The sequence below is a fragment of the Eptatretus burgeri genome, chromosome 3 (genome assembly GCF_056783735.1).
Source record: "Eptatretus burgeri isolate ZD-2024b chromosome 3, Ebu_testis_v1, whole genome shotgun sequence".
NCBI lineage: Eukaryota > Metazoa > Chordata > Myxini > Myxiniformes > Myxinidae > Eptatretus > Eptatretus burgeri.
Genome location: NC_140963.1, coordinates 64,525,017 through 64,550,911, shown reverse-complemented (window position 1 = coordinate 64,550,911; position 25,895 = coordinate 64,525,017). Strand labels below are relative to the sequence as shown.

The 25,895-nt window shown below is 40.9% G+C and overlaps 1 protein-coding gene across 1 annotated transcript in view; it reads left to right on the top strand.

The window, feature by feature from the left end:
* The window catches only part of KCNJ3 (potassium inwardly rectifying channel subfamily J member 3), a 116,994-nt gene extending 94,577 nt beyond the window's left edge, over nucleotides 1-22,417 (top strand). The window contains exons 2-3 of the mRNA XM_085873788.1: nucleotides 6,325-6,541; nucleotides 19,763-22,417. Of these exons, the coding sequence (XP_085729914.1) occupies nucleotides 6,325-6,541; nucleotides 19,763-20,379 (834 nt within the window). The 3' untranslated portion in view covers nucleotides 20,380-22,417. The remainder of the gene's footprint in view (nucleotides 1-6,324; nucleotides 6,542-19,762) is intronic.
* Nucleotides 22,418-25,895: the final 3,478 nt, after the last annotated feature.

The window sequence follows — 25,895 nt, the reverse complement described above, 5'->3', positions numbered from 1 at the left end:
TTTTTGCACGTACGGGCACGCGAGAGCGAAGGAACGGCCTGTGTGTTTGTTGTTTCTGGCACGCGGTTCGAAAGTTTTTTTTTTTTTTTGTTTTTTTTGTTTTTTTGCACGTACAGCCACGCACGTATGGGCATGCGTATATACATATATATATATATATATATATATATATATATATATATATATATATATATATATATATATATCTTCTTCTTCTTTTGGCTGCTCCCGTTCAGGGTCGCCACAGCGGATCATCCGTATGATCCACATACTGATTTGGCACATGTTTTACGCCGGATGCCCTTCCTGACGCAACCCTGGTCGCCTCTTGCGACACAGGGATAAGGTACACCTATTTTAACCGGCGTATACACCGGCCCAGTACACTGGTACTCATTTTGCCGACCTCGGAAGGATGACAGGCTGACTCAACCCCCTGGTGTATTAATTCAGTGGCCCAACGGGGCTTGAACTCATGACCTTTTGGATCCCAAGCCACTGCCCTAACCACTGCGCCAACACCAGGCTTTAATTGTTGTTTTTTAACACCATATATTGTTAATTAACACCATATACGCACTCGTGTATATATATATATATATATATATATATATATATATATATATATATATATATATATATATATGAGCCTGGTGTTGGCGCAGTGGTTAGGGCAGCGGCTTGGGATCCAAAAGGTCCTGAGTTCAAGCCCCGTTGGGCCACTGAATAAATACACCAGGGGGTTGACTCAGCCTGTCATCCTTCCGAGGTCGGCGAAATGAGTACCAGTATACTGGGCCGGTGTATACCCCGGTTAAAATAGGTGTACTATATCCCTGTGTCGTAAGAGGCGACCAGGGTTGCGTCAGGAAGGGCATCCGGCGTAAAACCTGTGCCAAATCACTATGCGGATCATACGGATGATCCGCTGTGGCGACCCCTAACGGGAGCAGCCGAAAGAAGAAGAAGATATATATATATATATATATATATATATATATATATATATATATATATATATATATATATATATATATATATATATATATATATATATGTATATATATATATAATAGAATATATATTTATTTATAATATATATTTAGTTATAATATATATTATATATAACATATATATATATATATATATACATATATATATTTGTATATAATAAAAAAGATAATCTGCGTTCCTGTTAGATAATAAAAAAGATTTCATTCCCGTTAAATTCCCAAATAATTTAGTTAATTCTCCTTTTCCTTCCAACATTGTTGGAGTAGAATTATTGTAATGGAGTAAAATGACAACACCTTGTAATGCCGCAGATGCAAAACTTGTCACCATACATGACATTATTCGAGGTCTGAGAGGCATATGGCATGTCACAGGTCACTTCGACTGTACTTCCACAAAAATAATTTTTGTCATGTGATTGTTGCAACCTGCTTTACATTGGTGAAACCAAACGACGTTTGTCTGACACAGTGTCTGAACATTTCAGATCTATACGTTTAAACACAGTGTCTCCACCTGTGGCACCACATTTTAACCTTGCTAATCATACTAAGGATGATTTTCACGTGTGTGTTATTAACGAGTGCTCCAGTGATTTTTATCGAAAGCGCTATGTCCAATGGGGATCGGCGGAGTGCTTGTCATGCTCCACATGTTTCGATTTTCCTGCCGATCATGTCACGTGCCTTCTGGTTGAATCGTTTGCATTAGCAGGAACAATCGTCTGGGTGGCAGACGGATGGTTGTTCTGTGTGGATTATGTGGTTTTACCGTGTGAGACATAATCTGTGGCGATGCTCACCATAACAGTCAGGAGGTGCATCTGATACACACACACGCGCACACACACACACACACACACACACACACACACACACACACACACACACACACACACACACACACACACACACACACACACACACACACACACACACGCACACACACACACACACACACACACACACACACACACACACACACACACACACACACACACACACACACACACACACACACACACACACTTCTTGCAACGTTGGTTCTAACAATGTCGTTTCACTATAACTTCACCAACCAAAAGGGGAAAGCTTTTCCAACAATGTTGTGACGTTTCCATTTGTTGTCAGTCCGCTCTTATTTTGAAGCGAGTTTTCATTAAACCTTAATCTCTATTCAGCTAACCCTAACACAGTGAACCTACCCTCGTTTTTTGTTAGGTTAATTTTCGTTAACTTTAGTCTTTATTCAGCAGTAGCAAAGGTACCCAGAATTGCCGGGTCCCTCCTCCCACCCATTCCATTACCTCATCCTACTTTTTTCATTTTCTTTTTTGGTGGTTTGGGGGGGGTGGACTTCCCTCCATCGTCCCATCCCTCCCCCCCTCCAGACTCCCACCCATACCTTACCCTCCCTCCAGCATCTCACCCATTCCCCTCCCTCGCGACGACTGCCCCATCTCACACCTCCCCTCACTCCAGACTACCACACCATCACTCAATCATGATCATGCTGATCATGGAGAACAAAATGGAAGCTGAGAGTACGAAGGGTGGTGTGTGCGCTTAGTCAACGTGTGCGCCTTCACACAAGCACACGGCTGTAAAATGCTCACACTCTGTTAGCTTTCATCGCATGAGAGGGAGTGAAGAAAGGAAGGAAGGTGGGAGGGAAGGAGAAAAGATGAGTGAGGGAAAATGAGGGTGGAATGAGAGATGGTAACTGCGAGGAAGGAGGCTCATCAAAACAATGTCGTAAATCATTCACATGTAAGCCATCCATGGCATAAGCAAATTTTGATGTTCAAAAGTAAATTGTTCGAATAAATTTGGCATTTCATTGATACTTTCTATAATCGAAAATAAAATCACTGTTGAGCATGCAGGGGTGTGTTGCAGTTCTACCATGATGCACTTCCGGATGTAAGAACATTCCCTGGATGATGTAAAAGGGTCACATGATGTTCTCCGTGGTACCAGCGACTGACTTCCGGGCCAGGGAAACAGGGGTTCAAAAGACTTCTGACGTACAATGGAATATTCGTTTCAAAGTTTTTATTCAAGAAAACAGTGATGAATACAAGTTTAGAGAAAACAAATGTCATCATTAAGCCAAATGTAAAACTCCATTTCACTGGGCCTTTAAAGTTGTTCTCACGAGGTCAACATTGAATGGTTGCTGCAAATCTCATACCAGCTAAGATGATCCCATGCCCTTTGTCAAACAGAATTGAAACCAATGCAGCACTTTTCAAAATGATGTATTCTGCCCCAGAAAGCTCGGCAGAGGGGGAGGGGGGAGGTGGGAGCTACGCGAGTTGTAAGGGCTGTTGTAAGTATATTGTATGTTTGGTTCTGAGGCCACATGAGAAATTATCCTCGAGCTGTTAGCATATTTTGCTAAAAGTTTCAGGATCCGTGTGTGTATGTGTCTGTGTCTGTGGTTTTTACATACATTCACTTCGGCCGCTCGCTTGTATCAACAGGAAATGATAGGACATCAACATCTCTCGGTCTCATCCAAGGATATTTCTCGTGTTCTTATATTCTCGTGAGTCCAATTTGCATTCAGGAACAGAACAATATTGTGGTTAACCATTTTGAAATTGCCACTCTTTCGTCTAAATGCTGAAAATTATGTTTAAACGATTATTTGAATCACAGACTTCACATTAGCAATGGCAAGTTAAACATCCCCGGCGAGCAGAAGCGAGTCAATTAAAAAGTACACACAGCGCATGTGCAAAAGGCCTCGTTTAGCATTAATACGTCTTTTTGAAGACTGCTTTTGGTTCATTGCACAAAATAGGGGCAGATCCTTTTTGATAAATGATAAACTTATTGCACGGGTGGACTGAAGAAAGATATCACAATTCAGTGAGACGAAAACAATAAATTGAACTATTTCCCCGTTGGCCACACACTCAATCACTCAATACACCTGGGCAGTGGTTCAGGGATATTATGAACTGTAAAAGTGAGGCCTGCAATGAAATGGCAGGCTGAAGAATGCATGGCAGGTTGAAGTGGGTATGGCAGACTGGAGTGGGTATGGCAGGATGGAGTAAGGGCATATTAAGCAAGGATTAGCACAGCAGCCTCTCTGCATTCATCTCTGTCCTCTCCCTCCAAGATACCTTTCGCTTTTCTATGTCTCCTCCTTTTCATTCTTATCTCGTCTGCCTCCTCCAATCATGGATGGGGCTTGCAACTAACCACATGCTTCCACAAATCTCCTCTCCAGGCTTCAACAAATCTCTGCCCTGTACATGGTGATAAATGGATGTTGGAAAGTGGATTACTTCCATTGTGGTGGCATATCAATTGTTTCATTGGTGAGACAATCTCCTTGGCCTTTCACATACCAAGCCTGAAGCAGCAATCACAGAAGTTTATTGGGTGTCTCCCCTAATATGTAGGCTCCACCCATCTCAAATTAATGGCCAGATTGTATGTAATGACGTACAGTGGCCGATGTCCTGTCCTATCCTTTTTGAATGGCTTATGTGGCAGATATATTGGTGCTTGGTACTGTATAAATGCTCTGGATTAAAATGATTAGGCTTTTTAGCCAACAGTGGGGAAGCTTATTGTTGTTGTAAGGATTCTTGTTGTTGTTATCATTATTATTATTATTATTGTTCTGCCAATTTTTGTGAAAAAAACTTTTGAAAAACTGTTACAGCTGGCAATGCCAATCTGCGTTTGTTCATCTCACACCCCTGGAGCTTGATCCTAGTGGATTTTTATTATTATTATTATTATTATTATTATTATTATTATTATTATGTGCTGGTATTGTTGGCCATCTTTGATTTTGTCCCAAACATAAAATATTCTCCAGAACTACAAAACTAATTGCCATGAAATTTGGCAGACAGCTTAAGCACCTCTAGGCAGTATTGAACTGAGAGTTTGAAGATTCTGCTCTTAAAACTGAAAGCTCACTGTTGGTCGAATATGTTATGTAATCACAAGAAATTTAAATTTAACAAAATATTCAATTTACTACTGTATATGTAGTTTGGCCCACTGATGCTGAATGGGCCACAAAAAGTGTCAAACAGTACTTCACATATTCTTTCCTGGATTTGGGCTCCATTTCCCCCAAAAATGTCCAAATGGGGCCCATGTTGGTGGCATATTTGGACTGCTTGGAAACCAACAGCACTGCTCATAGTTCTAGTTATTATTATTATCATCATTGTTATTATTATTAATATTAGGAGTCGGAGAAGTAGTAGTTGTATTTCTCAATATAATTTTCCTTTAATGTTCTTCCATACTCAATTTCAAATTTCTCCCAGTAACAACAATACATGCCTTACCTCAAACTTTGCAAGCAGTACAATATACCACCCCAATTGGAATTTCGCCTTTTGATTTAGTAAATAAGCAGTGGATGTGTTCTCAGCTTGGAAAGTACTCCAATTTGTGTACCATGCATTATTTTGCTCATTCTTTCTGAGAGGTCTGAGTAATAAGGTAGTACACACCACCAAATAATAATCCAACTCCTTCGTTTTGGAATACTAGTGTTGTTAAATTCAGGTATCAAACTCCTTTCATGACCACTATTCCAAAGCACACTTTGTACAAATGTTATCTCCTCGGTTATGGCATTCCTCCAACAGCCTCGATCGAAATTGTATACCAAAAAAAAATCCCTGGATGACGAATTCATCAACAGACAGCTCGCTTTTGTACTGTATTCTCATCATTGAGATGTAATTGCTCCTTTTAGTAATACTTATTTTGTCCATCACCACAACCACCCTGCACTTAGCTGTCGGTGACAAAAAAAAAAATCGCATCATTTCTGCTTTTCAAAATATTAGTAGCCTTCTGCTCTTCCCTTTCACAGGAAGGTCTTAATAGTATGAGATACACGATTAGTGATAGTAATTCTCTTCTCAGTTGGGAGTCGAGCAATACCCCACTTGTCTCTGGGCACAATTTGAGCAGGCCACATTAACCAGAACTACAATTTTTTCCAAAATACTTTCCCTCATTATTTTGCCCTCAATACATAGATACTTAATCTCAGCTTTTTACCCACGTTTGTATTGTTTTCGCATTGTTTCAAAATGCATATCATTTTATTGTCTTTTTTAATATGATTTAAAATGCCACACATCTTAAGACAAAAGCCAAACATCTTCTTTAACATGGTGTGCAATGATGTGAAAATGTGTTTATCCAAAATGGGCCTTTGGCACAAAATTTCAATTGACTGCATTTGAAGTAGCAAGCGTGCTCACAATAACAATTTCTGAAATAGCAAGCAGAGCTCTAACGATGTGTTCCGTAGTCTCGACAGACTCGCGAGGGTGAATTCTTGCCTTTGGATCAGCTCGAGCTGGATGTTGGCTTCAGAACAGGTGCCGACCAGCTCTTCCTTGTATCTCCACTAACTATCTGCCACATCATCAATGACAAGAGCCCACTGTATGAACTATCACAGCGTACACTTCAGACAGAGCAGTTTGAAGTCGTCGTCATTATGGAGGGTATCGTCGAGACAACCGGTACAGTGGTGGCTGTTTATGTGGATGTTGGGTTTTTTGTTAATATTTTATATATGTGTGTAAATATATATATATATATATATATATATATATATATATATATATATATATATATATATATATATATATACATATATATATATATATATATATATATATATATATATATATACATATATATATATATATATATATATATATATATATACATATATGTGTGTGTAAATATATATATATATATATATATATATATATATATATATATATATATATATATATATATATATATATATATATATATATATATATATATATATATATATATATATATATATATATATATATATATATATATATATATATATATATATATATATATATATATATATATATATATATATATATATATATATATATATATATATATATATATATATATATATATATATATATATATATATATATATATATATATATATATATATATATATATATATATATATATATATATATATATATATATATATATATATATATATATATATATATATATATATATATTTATATATATATATATATATATATATTTACACACACATATATGTATATATATATATATATATATATATATATATATATATATATATATATATATATATATATATATATATATATATATATATATATATATATATATATATATATATATATATATATATATATATATATATATATATATGTATATGTATATATATATATATATATATATATATATATATATATATATATATATATATATATATATATATATATATATATATATATATATATATATACATGTGCATGATATCAGTGTCATGTTCCATTAGGGTCAGTGTTAATCCTTATGCAATATACATATATACACATCCGAATGCGTCTATTGGTTTGCTTGCATGTTCCTTATACGTTTCCAACCCCCTGGGCCATATATTACAGAAATATATATCTATTACATGAATTTTCCAAAAGACTCAAATGTGGATTTTAATTTATTTATTTACTTTCAGTTTAACTGGATGATTTGCACATGATGAGGACCTTTGTTTTCAGTATGCTACACTTCTCAATATGATAAAATAAATGTTGCTGATGTTGGATCGAGATAAAATACAACCCGTTTATGATTGTGTTTTAATGATAATTTGATAAAATCACATAATTAGGACTTTCCATTTCCTAAAAGAAGACCTATTGTTATTCTTCTGATTATTGTTAGGGGACAAAGACATCCTACCTGGTGCCCTATTGATTTCATTCAAATTATTATTACACTTCCGCTATTGTTTTACATGTTTATTCGCTTTTAAATTTGCGTCTCTGCAACTGCTTATCCTATTGATTAGATACTTTCAATATAGGAGCACCTACCAATGGAGAATGTTTTTTTATTATTATTGATAACTATGTTGTCATACGTCATGTGATATGGCAGCCATATTTGATGAAAGGAAAAACTTTGAACATCTTCTCCAAAAGCACTCATTAAAAAAACAAGCTCAAATGAGCTAAGATCCTCATCTTCTTAATGATGACGTCATAAAAACGAATATAACGTCATTGTGATGTATCAAGTTTGCAATAAATTATCTGTGCTAATGCCCGGCTTGATTCCCGCAAACAAAATTCAAACAGATTGCCTAGTTTCGAAGATAATGGTACAGGCGATTTTGATTAGCGGCGATATTATGACGTCAACTTTTTTTCTAGGAAGAATTTTCAAAATCGGAGATGGTTACTGTCTGCGCGTGGGCTTTCTGCATATACATGGCAAGTTTCACGAAGATCCGATGAAAACTCTGGGTTGTGAAACAAAGAATGTCAAAAAATATGAATGACGTCATAAAAATTGATGTGACGTCATAGTGATGTATCATATGTGCGGTAATTCATCTCTGCTAATGGCCTGTTCGATTCCCGCAAACAGAATTCAAAAAGCTTGCCTAGTTTGAGATAATTTTTAGGCGATTTCCATTAACCGAGATATTTTGATGTGATAACTTTTTTTTCTCGGAGGAATTTTCAAAATCGGAGATGGTTACTGTCTGCGCAGGGTATTTTTACATATATATGCCAAGTTTCAGGAAGTTTCGATGAAAACTGTAGGCTGTGAAACAAAAAAGTCCACAACAACAACAACGTGAGTAAGACTTAGAGATCCTCCACAAGGATCTAAAAAAAGAGGTTTGAAAGAGGATGGAGAAGATGAAGGATCGAGGGGAACAACTGGATGCAAGTTTGCTGCACCTGTATGGGAAAAATAAGGAAGCAGCAAGAAAAGCTGTGAAAAAGGTGAGGCATGATATGCACGCAGAGATATACATCAAGTTGGAAGAGCATGGTGGAATGATGATCTATAAATTGGCCCATGACAGGTATGACAATAGTAACAACATGAGGGGTGGAGGGTGATTAAAGGGCAACCCAAATGCTCAGATCACCTTGATGCTAATCAATCCGTCGATACCCTACAAAATAGATGTGAAGTCTTTTCCCGATTTCCGATTTATAAAGTAGGTACTTTTGTGATTAAAAGTGGTAATTTTCTTCTTCTTCATTCTTCGCCATGACGTCACACCTGTCAGTCAACAGCCAGATTCATACTTTCTCCAGGTTACATCACATTATGATTTCACTCAAATGCGAATATTTTTTGATTTTCCACAAATAAGCTGAATTGATGCATCCTTGGTGGTTGCAGTAATACATACTCAAATGGTTTCATGCAACACCACTGGCTGAAAGATCCGAGGGTTGCCAGGAATTGGATGAGGTTTGTCCAAAATATCCGAGTGTGGATTGGGCCAACAAAATGTTACCTTTTGTGCCTGGAACATTTTACAGAACACTATTATGAAACAGATGGTTAGATCTTGTGATTATCCACCATGATTGAGAGGATGCCATCCCAATGATTGAGAAGCAGACAGCTGTCACTCGAAACTGTAACACCATCTCGACCGACCTACCAGCACATGCACTCTGGCGATTTGATTGGTGAATAAAACACCTGTGTTGGCCTGCCAGTGACCAATCTCACCTCGGTAGATGTGCTGGCCAAGATGTGTTGGCCCGCCTCTGAACAATCACCCAAACAATACCCACCATTCCACCTCCCCCCCACCCCACCATCCCCCCACATTCCCCATCAACCATCACCCTAATAATACCTACCACCACCCTACATCCCCCTCTCCACCACCACCACCCCCCCCCCACAACCATCACCCCAACAATACCTTCCACCACCCCACAACCCCCCCCACCATCCCCACACAATCCCCAATCAACCATTACCCTAACAATACCTATCACTACCCCACAACTACCCCCCACCTCCACCATCCCCCCCCCCCACAATCAACCATCACTGGACATGACACAGACACGACGATGGGACACAAAATGGCATGACCACAGACACAAATGGCGTCCCAGAAAAGTAAGAAACGGGATGATCCCATAACATACAGGACACCTGGTTAGCCTGCGATGGTGGGACAAAGCATTCATCACCCATTTTGTCGATGGTGTGTGAGTGTTTTGAGTTGGTGTCGGCTATTGCGTGATAATGGGTATTTCTGCTGGAGTAATATAGCTGATTTATAAATCAATACAAAATACCTTATAAACAATCAATTAAATGGAAAAACAAAACCTTCCAATCTGTAGTGAACATGGAACCAGTGTTTTCATCTTCACCAACACTCCATTGTCACCATCTTCGTCTGAATCACTCGCATTAGCGTCAAAACGATAGGGCTCCACAATTCAACTGAAAGCGTTTCCATCACTAATTTTGTCTACAATAGTTTCAGTTTCAACATTCTGAGAACCTTCAGGTTTGCTGACGACGGTGGAATCAGTATCTGGATCAGAGCTCAAAATACCCTGTTTCTCTATGCAAGCCACCATTTGGATCAAGGAGGGTTCAGGTGCAATTGCGAAATTGTCACTTGCGAAAATTGAAAATCAACACTCTCGGCCTTTTGTTGACACTTTGTGATTGACAAAAAAACATTCTAATTTTTTTCCTTCCAAATTAGACTGTGATTATTGATTTTTCAGTGGTTTTTGGAAAATAAAAAATTGTGTTTGGGTACCCCTTTAAGGATGGTGGCAGGAGACTAGTGCCAGAATGGGCAGTAATGAAAGTATGGGAAGGCTTTTTCAAGTAGCTCTTGAACTGCAGAGGAAGCAACGGTGAGCTTGAGCTTCTCTGTTATGGAGAGTGGAAAATATAATTACTGGACATCACGGAGGATTTGCTTCAGACAGCATTATATAGGATGAAGAAGGGAAGAGCACCAGGCATTGATGAGGCGCATACAGATATTCTAATTGCAGTGGGAGAAGTCAATCAGTTGGATGAAAAGGCTGAATTGTATGAGAGAAAGTTTGATTCTGGAGGATTAGTGGACAGGGCTAATTGTGCTGATATGGAAGAGGACAGGCAATATTCAAGATCCAAGAAGTACAGAGGCATTCCGCTTCAAGGTCATATCATAAAGGTATTGGAAAGGATTCTGGATGGGAGGCTAAGGAAGGGTATGGAGATGGAGATTGGTGAAGATCAACAGTGGTTTAGAAAGGGTAGGGGGATGATGGGTGTGATGCTCACACTGAGACAGCTGGTGGAGAAGAGGTTGGAGATGCAAGGTGAAATGGCATTGGGATTTGTTGACCACGAGAATGTCTATGACACTGCCCAGAGAGAGATGGTGATGGTGAAACTGAAAACAGAAGTTGGGTTGGTGGAAGGGATGTACAATGGAAAGAAGGGAAGAGTTTGGTTGGTGCTAGGATGTAGGAGGAGTTAAGTGTGAAGATCAGTTTGAGGCAGATAAGCTCTCTCAGCCCACTCATGTATGTCATGATGATGGAGCTGGTAAGCAGGAAGGTAAAAATGAAAGGTGTTCTCGGGAGGATGTTGTAAGCAGATGATCTGGCTGTTGTGGTGGAGAGCAAGTGGGAAATACACGAGAAACCGAGGGAGCAGGAGGAGGCATTCGGGAAGCATGATCCGAAGATGAGCAAGGAGAAGAATGCTGTGATGTGGGTTGGGCAGCAAAGAAAATAAATTAATATCAGGTTAGAGGGGAAGGAGATCAGGCAGGGAAATAGGATTGAGTATCTGGGGGAACAGTGACCTGCGATGATAGATCAGAGAGAGAGGTGTGGAGAAGGGTAGAGGCAGGTGCAAATGCATGGATGAAGTCGGAGGGATTGAAGGCAGACAGAAAAATATCAAGGAAATTGAAAGGGAAAGGTCTTGTGTCTTGTGTAATGCCAGCCTACTTTTACGATCTGGAGACAATGGCACTGACAGAGAAACAACAACACAGGCTGTATGTCTGTGAGAACAATTGGATCAGGAGGATTTCCAGAGTGAAGAGAATGGATAAAATGAGGGGGAGATTGGTTTGTAAATCGGCTTTATGGGGAAATTGGTATCAAGCCAGCTGAAGTGAGCTGGTCACGTGGTGCGGATGGGGGAAGAGAGAATGACAAAAAGAACAGATAGGTTGAGGCAGCAAGATAGGAGTAAAAGAAGTAGACCACGGTTGAGATGGGAAGATTATGTGAGGAGGGATATTAATAGGGTGGGGGGTGGTTGGAGAGTGGAGAAAGTTGCCTGAAGACAGAGGGAAGTGGAGAAGTAGATCATGATCAAGGCAAGGCAGAAGATTGGTACCATTGGATTGGTACACCCCTTAAGGGGCTGTCACACCTTGACGATTTAGCCAGCGTATGCCGACGTATGAAAAAAATTGTATGAAACGCTGGCACATGTCGAATACGTTATGAGTAAGTTTTGCATACGTTAAGAGCACGCTGAAGCATGCTGGCATACATCGTAGTACGCCGAGTTCGTCGACAAATTTTAACATGCTCAAAATTTTTGATGTATGCCAGCGTATGACTCACACGTTCCGCATACGCTGGCCATAAGTTGTAGACACGTTACGCGATCGTTGACACACGTTACTTGTAAGTTACTCATAAGTCGAAACACGTCGAGGTAATGTTTGGCGTACCCGAAACTTATTTCTAACCTATGAGTAACGTGCTTTGAACCTATGTGTAACGTATCTCCAACGCACATTGACGTATGTAGACGTATTTGATTGACGTCTTCCAGACGACCACAGAACTTACTGAATGTGTTTCTAACTTACAGCTACCATATAATAGCGTATTGGCAGCGTTTAGGGGAATTGGTATATAAAAATGGGCTTCACAGGAGGAACCCGTCAGTGTTCCAGACTCCATTTTTTTTTCTTCGGCATGACGGTGATGTTGACACTTCGATTTCTAGTGCGGTTACAATTTAAATCGTTGAGCGGCAGCCTATTAATAGCCTACACCACGTGATCGTCGACGATACGCTGCCGCACGCTATGCATATGTTGTGAATGCCGACAACACGCTAAGCATTCATTAGTACAAGTTATCTATAAGTTATCGAAATGTTCTGTGTACATTACTAATACGTTATGCATTTGTCCAACTCGTTAGGAATACGCCAAAAACTTTAAAAAACATCAATAGTTCAGCGTAGAAAAACATTTAAAAAAAATTTAAAAGCCAAAGAAAACTTCGAAGAATGCTGCAAAGAAGTCTCCTGGCCGTGACCGTGGACGCGGACGCAAGGAGGATCCATCATCACCCACACCCTCCCCATCATGCTCACCTACTACTACTGACATGGACCTACTACTACTAATGCCATGCTCACCGACTACTACTACTGATACTACTGACATGGACATGTACTCACCATGGAGTCTGAAACACTGACGGGTTCCTCCTGTGAAGCCCATTTTTATATACCCATTCCCCTAAACGCTGCCAATACGCCATTATATGGTAGCTGTAAGTTAGAAACACATTCAGTAAGTTCTGTGGTCGTCCGGAAGACGTCAATCAAATACGTCTACATACGTCAATGTGCGTTGCAGATACGTTACACATTGGTTCAAAGCACGCTACTAATAGTTTAGAAATCAGTTTCGGGTACGCTAAACATTACCTTGACGTGTTTGGACTTATGAGTAACTTACAAGTAACGTGTGTCGACGTGTGTCAACGATCGCGTAACATGCCTACAACTTATGGCCAGCATATGCGGAACGTGCGAGTCATACGCTGGCATATGTCGAAAATTTTTGAGCATACTTAAAATTTGTCGATGTGCTCGGTGTACTACGACGTATGCCAGCGTGCTTCAGCGTGCTCTTAACGTATACAAAACTTACCCATAACTTATTGGACGTGTGCCAGCGTATTCGGCAAATTTTTCATACGTCGGCATACGCTGGCTAAAACGTCAAGGTGTGACAGGGCCTTGACACTTCGATGTCTAGTGCGGTTATGATTTGAATCGTCGAGCGGCAGCCTTTTAATAGGCTACGCCACGTGATCGTCGGTGATCGTCGGCGATACGCTGCCACGCTATGCATACATTAGACTATCGTTGGGCATACGTTGTGAATGCCGACAACATGCTAAGCATTCGTTGGTACAAGTTATCTATAAGTTATCGAAACGTTCTGTGTACATTACTAATACATTATGTATACGTCCAACTCGTTATGAATATGCCAAAAACTTTAAAAAAAAAAACAGCAATAGTTCAGCGTACGCCAGCGTTTTACATACATTTTGATACGTTGCCATACGCTGGCTAAAACGTCAAGGTGTGACAGCCCCTTTATATAGGAAAACAGGGAAGAAGATTGCAAATTAGGTAATGTTCACCTATTAATGACTTGACCTCACCTTGAACCTAAGTTCATCGTACCTTTTAACATGCTGTTACACCTTGGTTGTCCTCGAAGTCTTTTTGCCAACTGGGTTGCACTGACATTTTTATGGCTGGATCTGACATTTGACAATTTTTTACCATTTTAGTCGCCATGACATAATTTCTTAATTTGATATATTCTGCCCTATTCCTGCACTTAATGTCTGTCAGGATTTTAAGTCAGATTTTGAGTTTGAAAAGTAGAACCTTCATTATTGTTCACAATAACAATATATTTATCAATGTCATTGATATAATATAAGAACTCTTGTGATTCTGACCTTTATTTTCACTGTTATGTTTTGCCGTCTTATATAGCAGTCTCTCACCAGCAGTGTGATAATAGATGTTAAAATTTACACACACGTGATGAAGCTCTCCAGTAGAGCACAAACATGAAATGGAATCCTCAAAAGACTTCATCACCTCCATCTAACTTATACAACCCAAACAGCTGTTTTCAGCATACTACAATGGGAACATCAACTGTGACTATTATTGCATTGTACATGGCCATAAAAAATGACGTGAATTATTGGTCATGGTAAAATTGGTACAACTTGAAATACATATAGGTAAGCAGTATGTCATCTGTATCTCTGTTGATTAGAATGGCAATGTTATAAAACGTGGTGTTTTTATTTTTGGTTTGTCAGATTGACATGCCATGTGTGAACAATATGTGCAAAAAAGCATATTCCTTACTGAGTCTATACACAATAATTAATCTTCCATAAATATAATCATCAGGCTCAAGAGCATCGTATCCCAAAGTTAAGAGAACGACATGAGTGGCACATTGAAAAGGGAATTTTTATGACCATTTCTTGTTTTATTTATACTTTCCAGCCAATCCTTCCAGGAATGATAAATGAATGTCTCAAAAATATGATAATTTCACATCATGATGCTTTACTCTGTTGCAGGCTATGCTTTTGAACTTCCTTTAGCGATTTTGGGTTGTTGGGTTGTCGGCGACTAAAGCGTCTCCCCCACCAGGTTTTCTGCTGACGAGGGTGTTTGGATATGGACACCCAGCAGGATTAAAAACAAAACCTGTCAAAGGGCGGAGGAGCCCCTTGTGAGCCAACGGCCATCCATATCTAGTGCCCAACTGTGTCTGCGGACGTCCTCCTGCAGTTGGGTCACTTCTTATTAGGAGGTTGGTGGCAGGATTTGCACTCCGGCCACCGTAAAACCCTTCATTCCGCAAAACGCAAAAACGCAAAAAAATCTGAAAACCCACTCCGTGGGAGTACCTCCTGTGCAGCTTCCCTTCGCAGGGCAGCTCACCGGATGATGGGATTGGGGCAAAGCCTTCGGGACCCCCAATCTTTGATGATAGGAGGGAAACCACGGGGTAACATCCCTGGGTCAGATTGCGGGAGAGTGTGTCGGAGTGGTGCTGAGGTGTCGTCCACCAGACGGCGGTCTCCTTGGGTTAACCTGAGGCGGTCCCTTCGGGTGGGTGCCTGGAATGTCCTATCCCTAAGAGAGGATGATCACCTGTCAATGTTATCATCTGAGCTCAAGCGTTTGGACATCGGGATTGCAGTTCTCTCTGAGGTTCGGAGACCGGATTGCGGCGAGATAATGGTGGGTGGTTACACCGACTATTGCTCTGGTCGCTCTGATGGTTACCATACCCAAGGAGTTGCTGTAGCTGTATCCAATAAGCTGACCCCAATGATAATTGAGGTAACACCGGTCAACGAGCGTATTATTAGATTAAGGATTCGTCACTCCATAGGTGTCATTTCCCTGGTCTCTGTTTATGCTCCGACTGAGGCGAGTGATCTCACCGTGAAGGATGCATTCTACACCACGCTCGAGTCTGTGGTTGATCAGTGCCCCAGACGAGATACACTTCTCATCTTGGGGGATTTCAATGCATCGATTGGAACTGATAGGGATGGTTATGAGGTGTGTGTTGGTCCCCAAGAGTCAGGAACTATGAATCAGAATAGCACTAAGTTCCTTGACTTTGCAAGAAGTCATGGACTTAGGGTGGCTGGTTCATGGTTTCAACGCCCACAAGCTCATCGCTGGACTTGGTATTCCAACGCTGGCGGTGTGGAAAGGAGATTGACCATGTCCTCATTGACGGTCGTTGGAGGATGATCCAGAACTGCAGGGTCTACCGGAGTGCTCAGTTCCTCAATACTGACCACAGGCTTGTTGTAGTAACTCTAAAGCTGCACCTTAAGTCCTGGAGAATGGTACCATCCCAGTCTAGGCTGGATGTTGCCAAGCTCAGGGATGAGAGAGTAGCTGAGGAGTTTGCGAACAGGCTGAGTGGACACTTGGGGGGTCTGGGTGCTTTGGGGGGTCCTGAAGAGTTGTGGAGTGCCTTCAAGACCACCGTCCTTGATGTTGCCGGTGGATGTCTTGGAACTCACCACAGGGCAAAGAAGAATTTTGTCTCTCAAAGGACACTGGATACCATTGACCAGAGTCGCAGGGCCAGGCTGAATGGCAGAGCTGAGCTGTTCGGGGAGCTGAGGCGTAAAACTGTACGTGCACTGAGGGTGGACAAGGAGGCCGATGTGCGAGGAATATGTGAGGGGGTAGAGCATCACCTGTGGACAGGTGATTCTCGTCCCGCTTACAGGGGAATTCGCGCATTGCGTTCATCCAAGCCCATCCCTCGGAGCACTACAGTTAGAGCAGAGAGTGGTAGGCTCTTGACAGAGAAGTCTTAAGTGAAGGCCCGCTGGGCCGGTTACTTTGAGCGGTTGCACCAGGCTGATCCCCCAGCTGTTGAGTTGGACTTCAAGGGTGTTACAATCCCTGTTGCTGACCCTCGAATCAACTGTGGTCCACCTTCGCTTGTGGAAACACGGGCTGCGGTGAACCAGTTGAAACGGGGCAAAGCTCCTGGGATCTGTGGCATCCATGCTGAACTTCTCAAGGCTGGTGGAAATGCTGCACTCATGTCATTGCATGCAGTTTTGTGCTCTGCCTGGAACACAGGCATCATCCCAACTGATTGGAAGAGGGGCCTTGTTGTCCCTCTCTGGAAAGGGAAGGGTGATCGCCAAGACTGCAACAACTACCGAGGGGTGACGCTGCTCTCAGTGCCGGGCAAGGTCTTTGCTCGGATAATTCTTGATAGGGTTAGCCACCATCTGCTTGAGCACCAGCATCCAGAGCAGTCAGGCTTTACACCAAAGATGTCAACGATTGACCGTATCCTTGCACTTCGTGTCCTCACCGAATGCAGACGAGAGTTTCGGCAGGGGCTGCTTGCAGCCTATGTTGATCTCTGTAAAGCGTTCGATTCAGTGAATCGGGATGCCCTCTGGAGGATTCTTGGTCTTCGTGTGGTGCCACCAAAACTGGTCGATCTGATGTCTGAACTCTACTCTGGTACTGAGAGTGCTGTAAAGTGTGGTGGTACCACCTCTGATTTATTTCCAGTTGTTACTGGAGTTCGTCAGGGGTGTGTACTGGCCCCCACACTTTTCAGCACTTGTATGGACTGGATTTTAGGGAGGATGTCGGAGAGATCAAGTTGCGGTGCATCGTTTGGGAAAGTCAAGATCTTGGACCTTGATTTTGCAGATGATGCAGTCATCTTTGCAGAGACTTTAGATATCGTTTTGGGGGCCCTCGAGGTGCTGAAAGAGGAGTCGGAGCCGCTGGGATTATGGGTTTCTTGGGTCAAAACTAAGATCCAGGCTTTCGGTGACATCTTGGATGCTGCTGTCCTGTCTGTGTCTGTTTGTGGTGAGGATGTTGAGGTCGTGGAGAGATTCACTTACCTAGGCAGTGATATTCATGTCTCTGCTGGCTGCGAGTCAGAGGTCAATAGACGTCTGGTTCGGGCCTGGGGAGTCATGGATTCACTGGATCATGGGGTGTGGCGCTGCCGGTACCTGTGTGGGAAGATGAAAGTCCGAGTCTTCAGGTCCTTGGTACTTCCAGTCTTGCTCTATGGATGTGAGACTTGGACTCTGACCAAGGATCTGAGACGGAGACTTAATTCCTTTGGTACCAGGTCTCTTCGGAGAATCCTTGGCTATCGCTGGTCGGATTTTGTGTCCAACGAGCGGTTGTTGAGAGAGACTCAGATGAGATTTGTTACCTGCATAGTCTGTGAGCGTCAGTTGCAGCTGTATGGACATGTGGCTCGTTTTCCTGATGCTGATCCTGCTCACCAGATTCTCTCAGCGAGGGAGTTTCATGAGTGGAGGAGGCCAGTGGGCCGACCACGTGCCTCGTGGTTGCAGCAGGTTGACTATCATCTCAAGGAGATGGGGATGGGCCTGGTATCTGCCTGGGGGATGGCCAGACGGAGGCCCCTGGAGTACCGGCGGAAAGTGGACGCAGCGACGCGCTGTTCTGGCACATGCTCCCATACCTGACCTTAGCGATTTTCTTTTCTGCTTGTAATCATTGCACCTTATCCCATAAAGATAAATGGAAAATAAACTGATGAAAAGTTATATTAAATGCATTTGTACTCTTGAGATGATATTCACACTCCATCCTCTCAACTTTACATCCACATCTTTAACTATTCGATTCATCCATCTCAACCTCGCTTTATTCACAAGTTTATTCCACATGAACAATTTGCGAAAAGACAATTCACCCACATTCAATGGCTTCTTATTGTTTCACTAAAAGCTTATTCCATCCTTGCCTAAGAATGACCAGATGGTCACATTAATTTTGCAGGATTATTGTGCTAAATATTTCATTCTTGATTACTTTTAGGAGTAGCAAATCTTATCAGTGTAATTGGCTGAATTATATAGTTGCAGAAAGGAAGCAAAATACAACAATTTGTTTTACTAGTGCATGGAGGATGTTTTTGTTGATAGATTATGTTAGTTGATTCTTTCACGATCTCCAACACTGTATTTAGGTTCTCATGTGACTTTCTTTCCAAAGCAAATGACTCATTTAATATTGAAGCATCTCCTACATCATTTCAGTTGAATTGTTGTATGTTATTTTCGAAAGATAGTATTGCATATTATTTGTCTGTAATGCTAGCTCTCACATATGAAAATCCTTTTTTATGCTGTTGAGATAATCAACTTATGGCAGGACGATAGAACTGAATTTTTTTTGTATAGAACGAAGATGTTGATCTTCCTGGGGTTCCACCAGCAGTGCATTTATAAGAGTAACACAAGCAAATTGATAAAGCGAGTTATCAGACAAAAATGTGCACATATATATATATATATATATATATATATATATATATATATATATATATATATATATATATATATATATATATATATATCCTTGAACATGAAATTGTCAGATTTTTTAAAACACTCATTAAAAAAAAAAAAGATTTCTTTAAAATAACTGCTCTTGGAAGAGATCTGATGAAAGTGCTTTCCATTGTGCAGGCATGACGTGCCAGGCAAGAACCTCCTACACTGAGGATGAGGTTCTCTGGGGCCATCGGTTTTTGCCAGTCATGTCACTGGAGGAAGGCTTTTTCCGCATAGACTATTCACAGTTTCACACTACCTTCGAAGTCACCACTCCACCCTACAGTGTGCAAGAGTTGGAAGAGTCACTAAAGCTTTCTTCACCACTTTCTTCTCCATCCATCAATGGAATGCCTCAGGAGTGCAAGCCTTCATGTGAGGCTCTGGATAGTTTTAGTGACATATTGAATAGACTGCCACCAAAGCTCCTCAGAATGAATACAAGCCGTGAGGAGTTGCCAAAGAAACTGCTCCGCATGAGCTCCATGACAACAGATAAGATAAGCAGCAGCATAAGCGATCTACCATCCAAACTGCAACGCATCAGCTCAGTGCCTGGGCACAATTCCACTCTGGCAGAGGAGGTACAACTCCCCCCAGGCAAGCCAAATCCATTTGCATTCAGCGCTTTAGCAGTGGAGCAGCAAAAAAAGCTGCAGCGCATGAACAGTGCCGCGCAATGTGTGCGCCATGAAGACAATTTGCCTCCTAAGTTGCGAAAGATGAACTCTGAGAAGCACATGAACTTATAAAAATCAACATCTGCCATATGATACGAGATCAACTCAACCTCTGCAGCCTTTCTTTTATGTGTATTTGTGTATGTACACAATTATACAAATTTATGTGTTTAATATATACATTTGCAGGTGTAGTGATTGTATATATAATAAATTTGTACAAATATAGGCCATACGAGGTCCATTATTCGTAACTTTTTGAGTAAATAAAGGTAAACAGTAGAATCGTTACTGAAACTTTGCAGTGATTGCTGCATTGTATAAACATTTTTCCATTTTGGGGCTGAATACGAGGTGACAATACGAATTGAAAAATGAACTTCGACACAGAGCATTTAGCACATATATTCATCCCACCAAGAGCATCTTTGTGAAATCCAATGGATACATCATGTCTGATGTGTGGTTTTATTTATGGAAGAAAAACGAGATTGTTCCGGTTCGATGTGATGTTTTGCAGAGAAGTAATCGCGACAATGGAAATTCAAGACATGTTTTGAATGTGTTATATTTGGTTTACCATGGGCAGTTATATTTAATGTTTGTTAATTGTGAGACATACTTACAAGTTCAATTGCATGGAAGTGCTTGCTCACGTGTGCAATGCAGAGATCAAGAAAAATTTGTGTTTATTTTGCTTGTTGGTGAGCAGACATATGAGCTGCATGGTATGTCGTCAGGTTAGATGAAATTAAAGTATACCTTGTGAAAATTCCATCAGTATACTCTGTGTAAAGAAAGGATATGCATCACTCAAAACAGCTACTTCTATACATCCACTTAAATAACCATTTTCTCAGACAGGAAATTACTACAAAGGAGTCTCAATATTTATAATAATCTGCAATTCAAATTCAATAATAATAATAAGGTTCCCAATTATAATACCTCAAATTATAATAGACCAGGCATTTTTTAAAATCGTTGTAAATATCACTTCTACTCAATAGCATGTGCCAATTAAAACTTGCGTACATTCAATTATGCTTTTTACTGCACATTCAAATTGGTTGAAGTCGACTTGGATGAATCACTATGAAAATGGACGTACAGACATGAAATTTAACATTGCAATGATATTGAAAAGATGCTGCACTTTCAAAGAATGATGAGACCTCATCTCTCTTTCCGCATTAAATTTTGCTTGCCATATTTGAGGAAGGACATGGCTGCCATTGAAAGTGTGCATACCACATTGATTTCAGGATGAGTGAGATTCACCAAGTTATGAGGATCAGCTGAGGGAGACTGCACTTTTTAAATGAGAAACGAGGTGATTATGAGGTTGCGTTAATTAAATATTTAGAATAACTCAGAGCTTTCATAAAATAGAAGCAGGCATGAATGATTTGGTGTTTTTTTATACCAAGATAGACAGTGATAGAGCCAGGGAGAGAGGGAAGGTTGATTGAAACTATAAATAAGACGAGAGTTAATACAGTGACAAATGGTATTTTATACAGTCATTAATACTTTATGCCTGGTGTTGGATTAATGGTTAGCGTGGTGGGCTTGGGATCCTAGGATCCTGAGTTCAAATCTCACTTAGCTGTTGAATTAATACCAGGTGAGGTTGACTCTACCTGTCATCCTTCCGAGGTTGGAAAAAAATGAGTACCAGCATGCTGGTATCCTCTGTCAGAGTGGCGACCCGTCCAGGATTATGTCCAATAGCCAAGGAGACTGCTTTGGCAGCACCAATGCTCTGCAGAGTATGGTCCCAATGGATGGATTAATATATGGAATACTCTTCCTGGGAAGGTGGCAGCAACAGAGACATTGGACGGGTTGACAATTCAACTGCATATGTACTGAGAAGCAAGAGAGATAGAGAAGTACAAGGACGTGTGGAGAAATTGAAGGTAGACATGATTTAATTGGTTGATCTCTGTGTGTTCTGTGCATGTTGTGCTACTAGCAATTTTGAGATATTGATTCTCTGAGTTGTGTGTTATCAAGCATCAACATATAGTTTGTGTTAACGCAACCCTCACATGGATGCACTCACCCCCTGTTCCCCTTAGAATATATTAAAAAATTACAAAAATTATCCTTAAGTTGTGATTGTTGACATCCTTCCTTTTCTCACGTTAACTCCTCTGCTGTTCGCTTCCTCCTTCCCATTGTTTGGATGTTTAACTGGGTTTGTGGTGTGAGTGAGGTTAAATACGAGTTTCCTTCCACGGAAGGTCAACACAGAAGGAGGCCATTCGGCCCATCAAATCCTGCACTATTACTTCCAACTTATGGTTGTTTTATCCTTTTTTGAAAGCCGAGTGTCCCCAAGGAAGCGGCACGTACCATTTTAAAGTCTTTGGCATGAGTCAGCCAAGATTCGAACTGCCAATCTCTCAGACAAAGAGTGGACCCTCTAACCATTACATCACTGAGGCTAGTTAAAATTTAACACTGCAATGATATCGAAAGGTTGGTGTCATGGAGAGTAAGTGTGCTTGAGAATTGGGTGATTGCGTTTAGGTTAGAAGGGGAGGATGTTCCTGTTAGCCACCACCTGTGTCGACTTTCTTTGTATTTTTTGGTACCACAACTATGTGGAATCCACCCAAAGAAATCGACAAATTGACCCAGAATCATTTTTCCTTTTTGCAGAGAAATAAATGTTCATATTAAATTTCATCTTCATATATCTATCCTCATTGCGAGTCATTGACAGCTCCGAGTTGACTCAAGCCAATTTCAATGCACAGAAAATTAGCAACAGTAAATGGATGCAGGGTTAATTTAGCATTTCTTAACTATGCAGTCTTAAGTGATAGTTCCAATAAACAAATAAATAAATAAATAAATAAATAGAATTGCAAAATTCGGATATGCTGCTTCTGATCTCCCAACAATTGATGGAAGTCCTCAATGCCGGACTTAAATCAGTCATATCCCGAGATATATCGCATGCTTTTGACACGGTCTGTCACCACCAAACTCTCCTCCTATGGAATCCAAGGCAATCTCCACTCATGGCTCATAGACTTCCTCTCCTGTCACAGTCAATGTGTGGCCCTAAATGGAGTTCTTTCATCCCCTCTTCCTGTTTAGGTTGGAGTTCCTCAAAGCAGCGTTCTGGGCCCTGTTCCTTTTTTGGTTTTCATCAATGATCTCTCGGACTCTCTGGAAAATCCTCCTTATCACTTTGCTGATGAATACACCCTCTGCCGTAGCATCTGGAATCCCTCAGACTGGCAAGCAGCAGCTTCTTCGCTCACTGCAGATCTGGATAAAATCACAAACTGGTCCAACACGTGGAACGTCTTTCAATCCTGACAAATCTCACACTTTCACTATGTCTCTCCGAAAGGACCGTTTGGAAACCCACCACCCCCCCCCCCATGTACTTTCTCAACAATCCTCTGGAAGAAGTCCTTTCATTCCAGCTTCTGGGTCTCACTATCTGCCATGATATTTCCTGAGAAAGCCACATTTCCAACCTGGCTTCCAAAGCCATTCGCCGCCCACCTGAGCTCCTGACCACATACAAAGCTTTCGTCCACAGCCTGATGGAGTACTGCTCTCCCCTCTGGGCTGGTGCTCCTGCCTCTCACCTTTCTCGGCTTCACGCTGTGGAAACCAAGGCATTATGGATCATTGGCATCTCCCGCGATGAGGCTGAGTCTTTGGGCCTCTCACTCTCTCACCGCAGGCTGGTCGGTAGTCTTTCTGTCTTCTACTGTCTCCTCCCGGGTCTCACCCCCCCTCCCCTGCTCTGTTTGCGATTTGTCCCCACCATATTTCCGCAGGGTGCTCAAGGTCCGCCAGCAAACTCCTTCTGGTAAAACTACCAAAATCACGAATCACTGCTCATCTTCACTCTTTCATTCCTTTTTTTCCCCCACCTTTGGAATAAACTCCCTCACTCTGTTCAATCCCATTCTTCCCACCAGGTCTTCAAAACTGCAGTTCACCACTACCTATTATCATCCCCCATCAAAATCCTCGATCTTTTCTACCCCCGTTAATCCACCCCAAACACACCTTCTTCAAATTCCCTGCTTTCCTTCCTGAAAGTCCCTGTAATATCCATCTTGTATTCCCCATGTTCCCCACCCCATCCCTCTCCCTTCCATGGATCTAATGTCTCTGTTCCCCACTGTTTTGTCTTTCCCACTCCCACCCCACTTGTCGCATGCCCCCCTTGCTGTTCGTTGTGCGTTAGCTCTCATACGAGCGTCGACAAGGTATACAAAAAAAACAAAAAAAACATTCAGCCAATTTGAATTTTTGCTAATTCTAATAGTCTCCAGAATATAGGCCTATCTTTTTGAGATGGTGGTGTGTGTGTGTGTGTGTGTGTGTGTGTGTGTGTGTGTGTGTGTGTGTGTGTGTGTGTGTGTGTGTGTGTGTGTGTGTGTGTGTGTGTGTGTGTGTGCGTGTGTGTGTGTGTGTGTGTGTATCCTCCATAACTCCAAAACAGTGAAACCAACAACCTGAAACTTTGCATGCACACTAAGGAAACTCCAAGGAAGTGCATGAATGAAAATTTGGTGTTTGGGTTAATTAAAACACGCCTTTTGAAGATAATTAATGGCATTATTTAATTATCCTTTATCAAGGCTCAGCCATGGTCAGCGCTCTTTCGGCTTGCAGGGGTCTTAATTCGGCATTTTGTTCGGCCTATTCAAACATGCCTTGATTCAGAAACACTGTCTACTCTCACAAAATAAATAAAGTATACAATCAAATTATTATATCTCATTTGAGAATCGGATCTGGTGAACAAAATAAGTGTTGAAATGTAGAGTGAAATCTAAAAATTTAAACAAATTAGCAATTTCTATCACCAAGTGTATTTATTTAAGGAAACACATGAAACTTACTTTTTCTACTGTTCAGCCAATTATATTTAGTGAAGAAAAGATTAAAGAATGTACAGAAAGGGGAACTTCATTTGGCACAATTCTGTGCTCTCCAACCTGCTTTTACAATCTATGATGGTAGAGTTGACAGGGTCCGTTTTTTTTCGGCAATTATGTACGCAGTTTTATTTTTTACCGTATTTTGCGATCTGCTTTCATGACAAAATATTAATGTAAATACACTAATAGTTGCTGCAATACATTAATAGTCAGCAGTGTCTGAAAATGAAGAGGTACGTAGACAGAGGTCGGACGTGGTGGGGTTTGTGCATGCCTGCATGTAAGCTGGTTGGAGGAACGTATATGGGTTGGTTGGGGCCTTTGCCAGGTAGATAGCATGGGTTTTAATTTTGAAATGCTCCCACCTGGTTTTACTTAGAACACTGCGGTTAAAAAGAAAACGTCGCCGTTTTGGGCGTCTTTTTTCACCCCGGTAATACACTGCAGGTATGCTGCCTACCCTCCCATTAAACTGCCTTCCCTCTCCCTCCCCTCACCCTTATGCTGCCTGCTTTCCCCTCACACTGCCTTCCACTCCCCTCAACAAATCTTTAGTGTGAGAATATGGAGAACAAATTAATAAAATAGACAAATATATATATATATATATATATATATATATATATATATATATATATATATATATATGTATATATATAT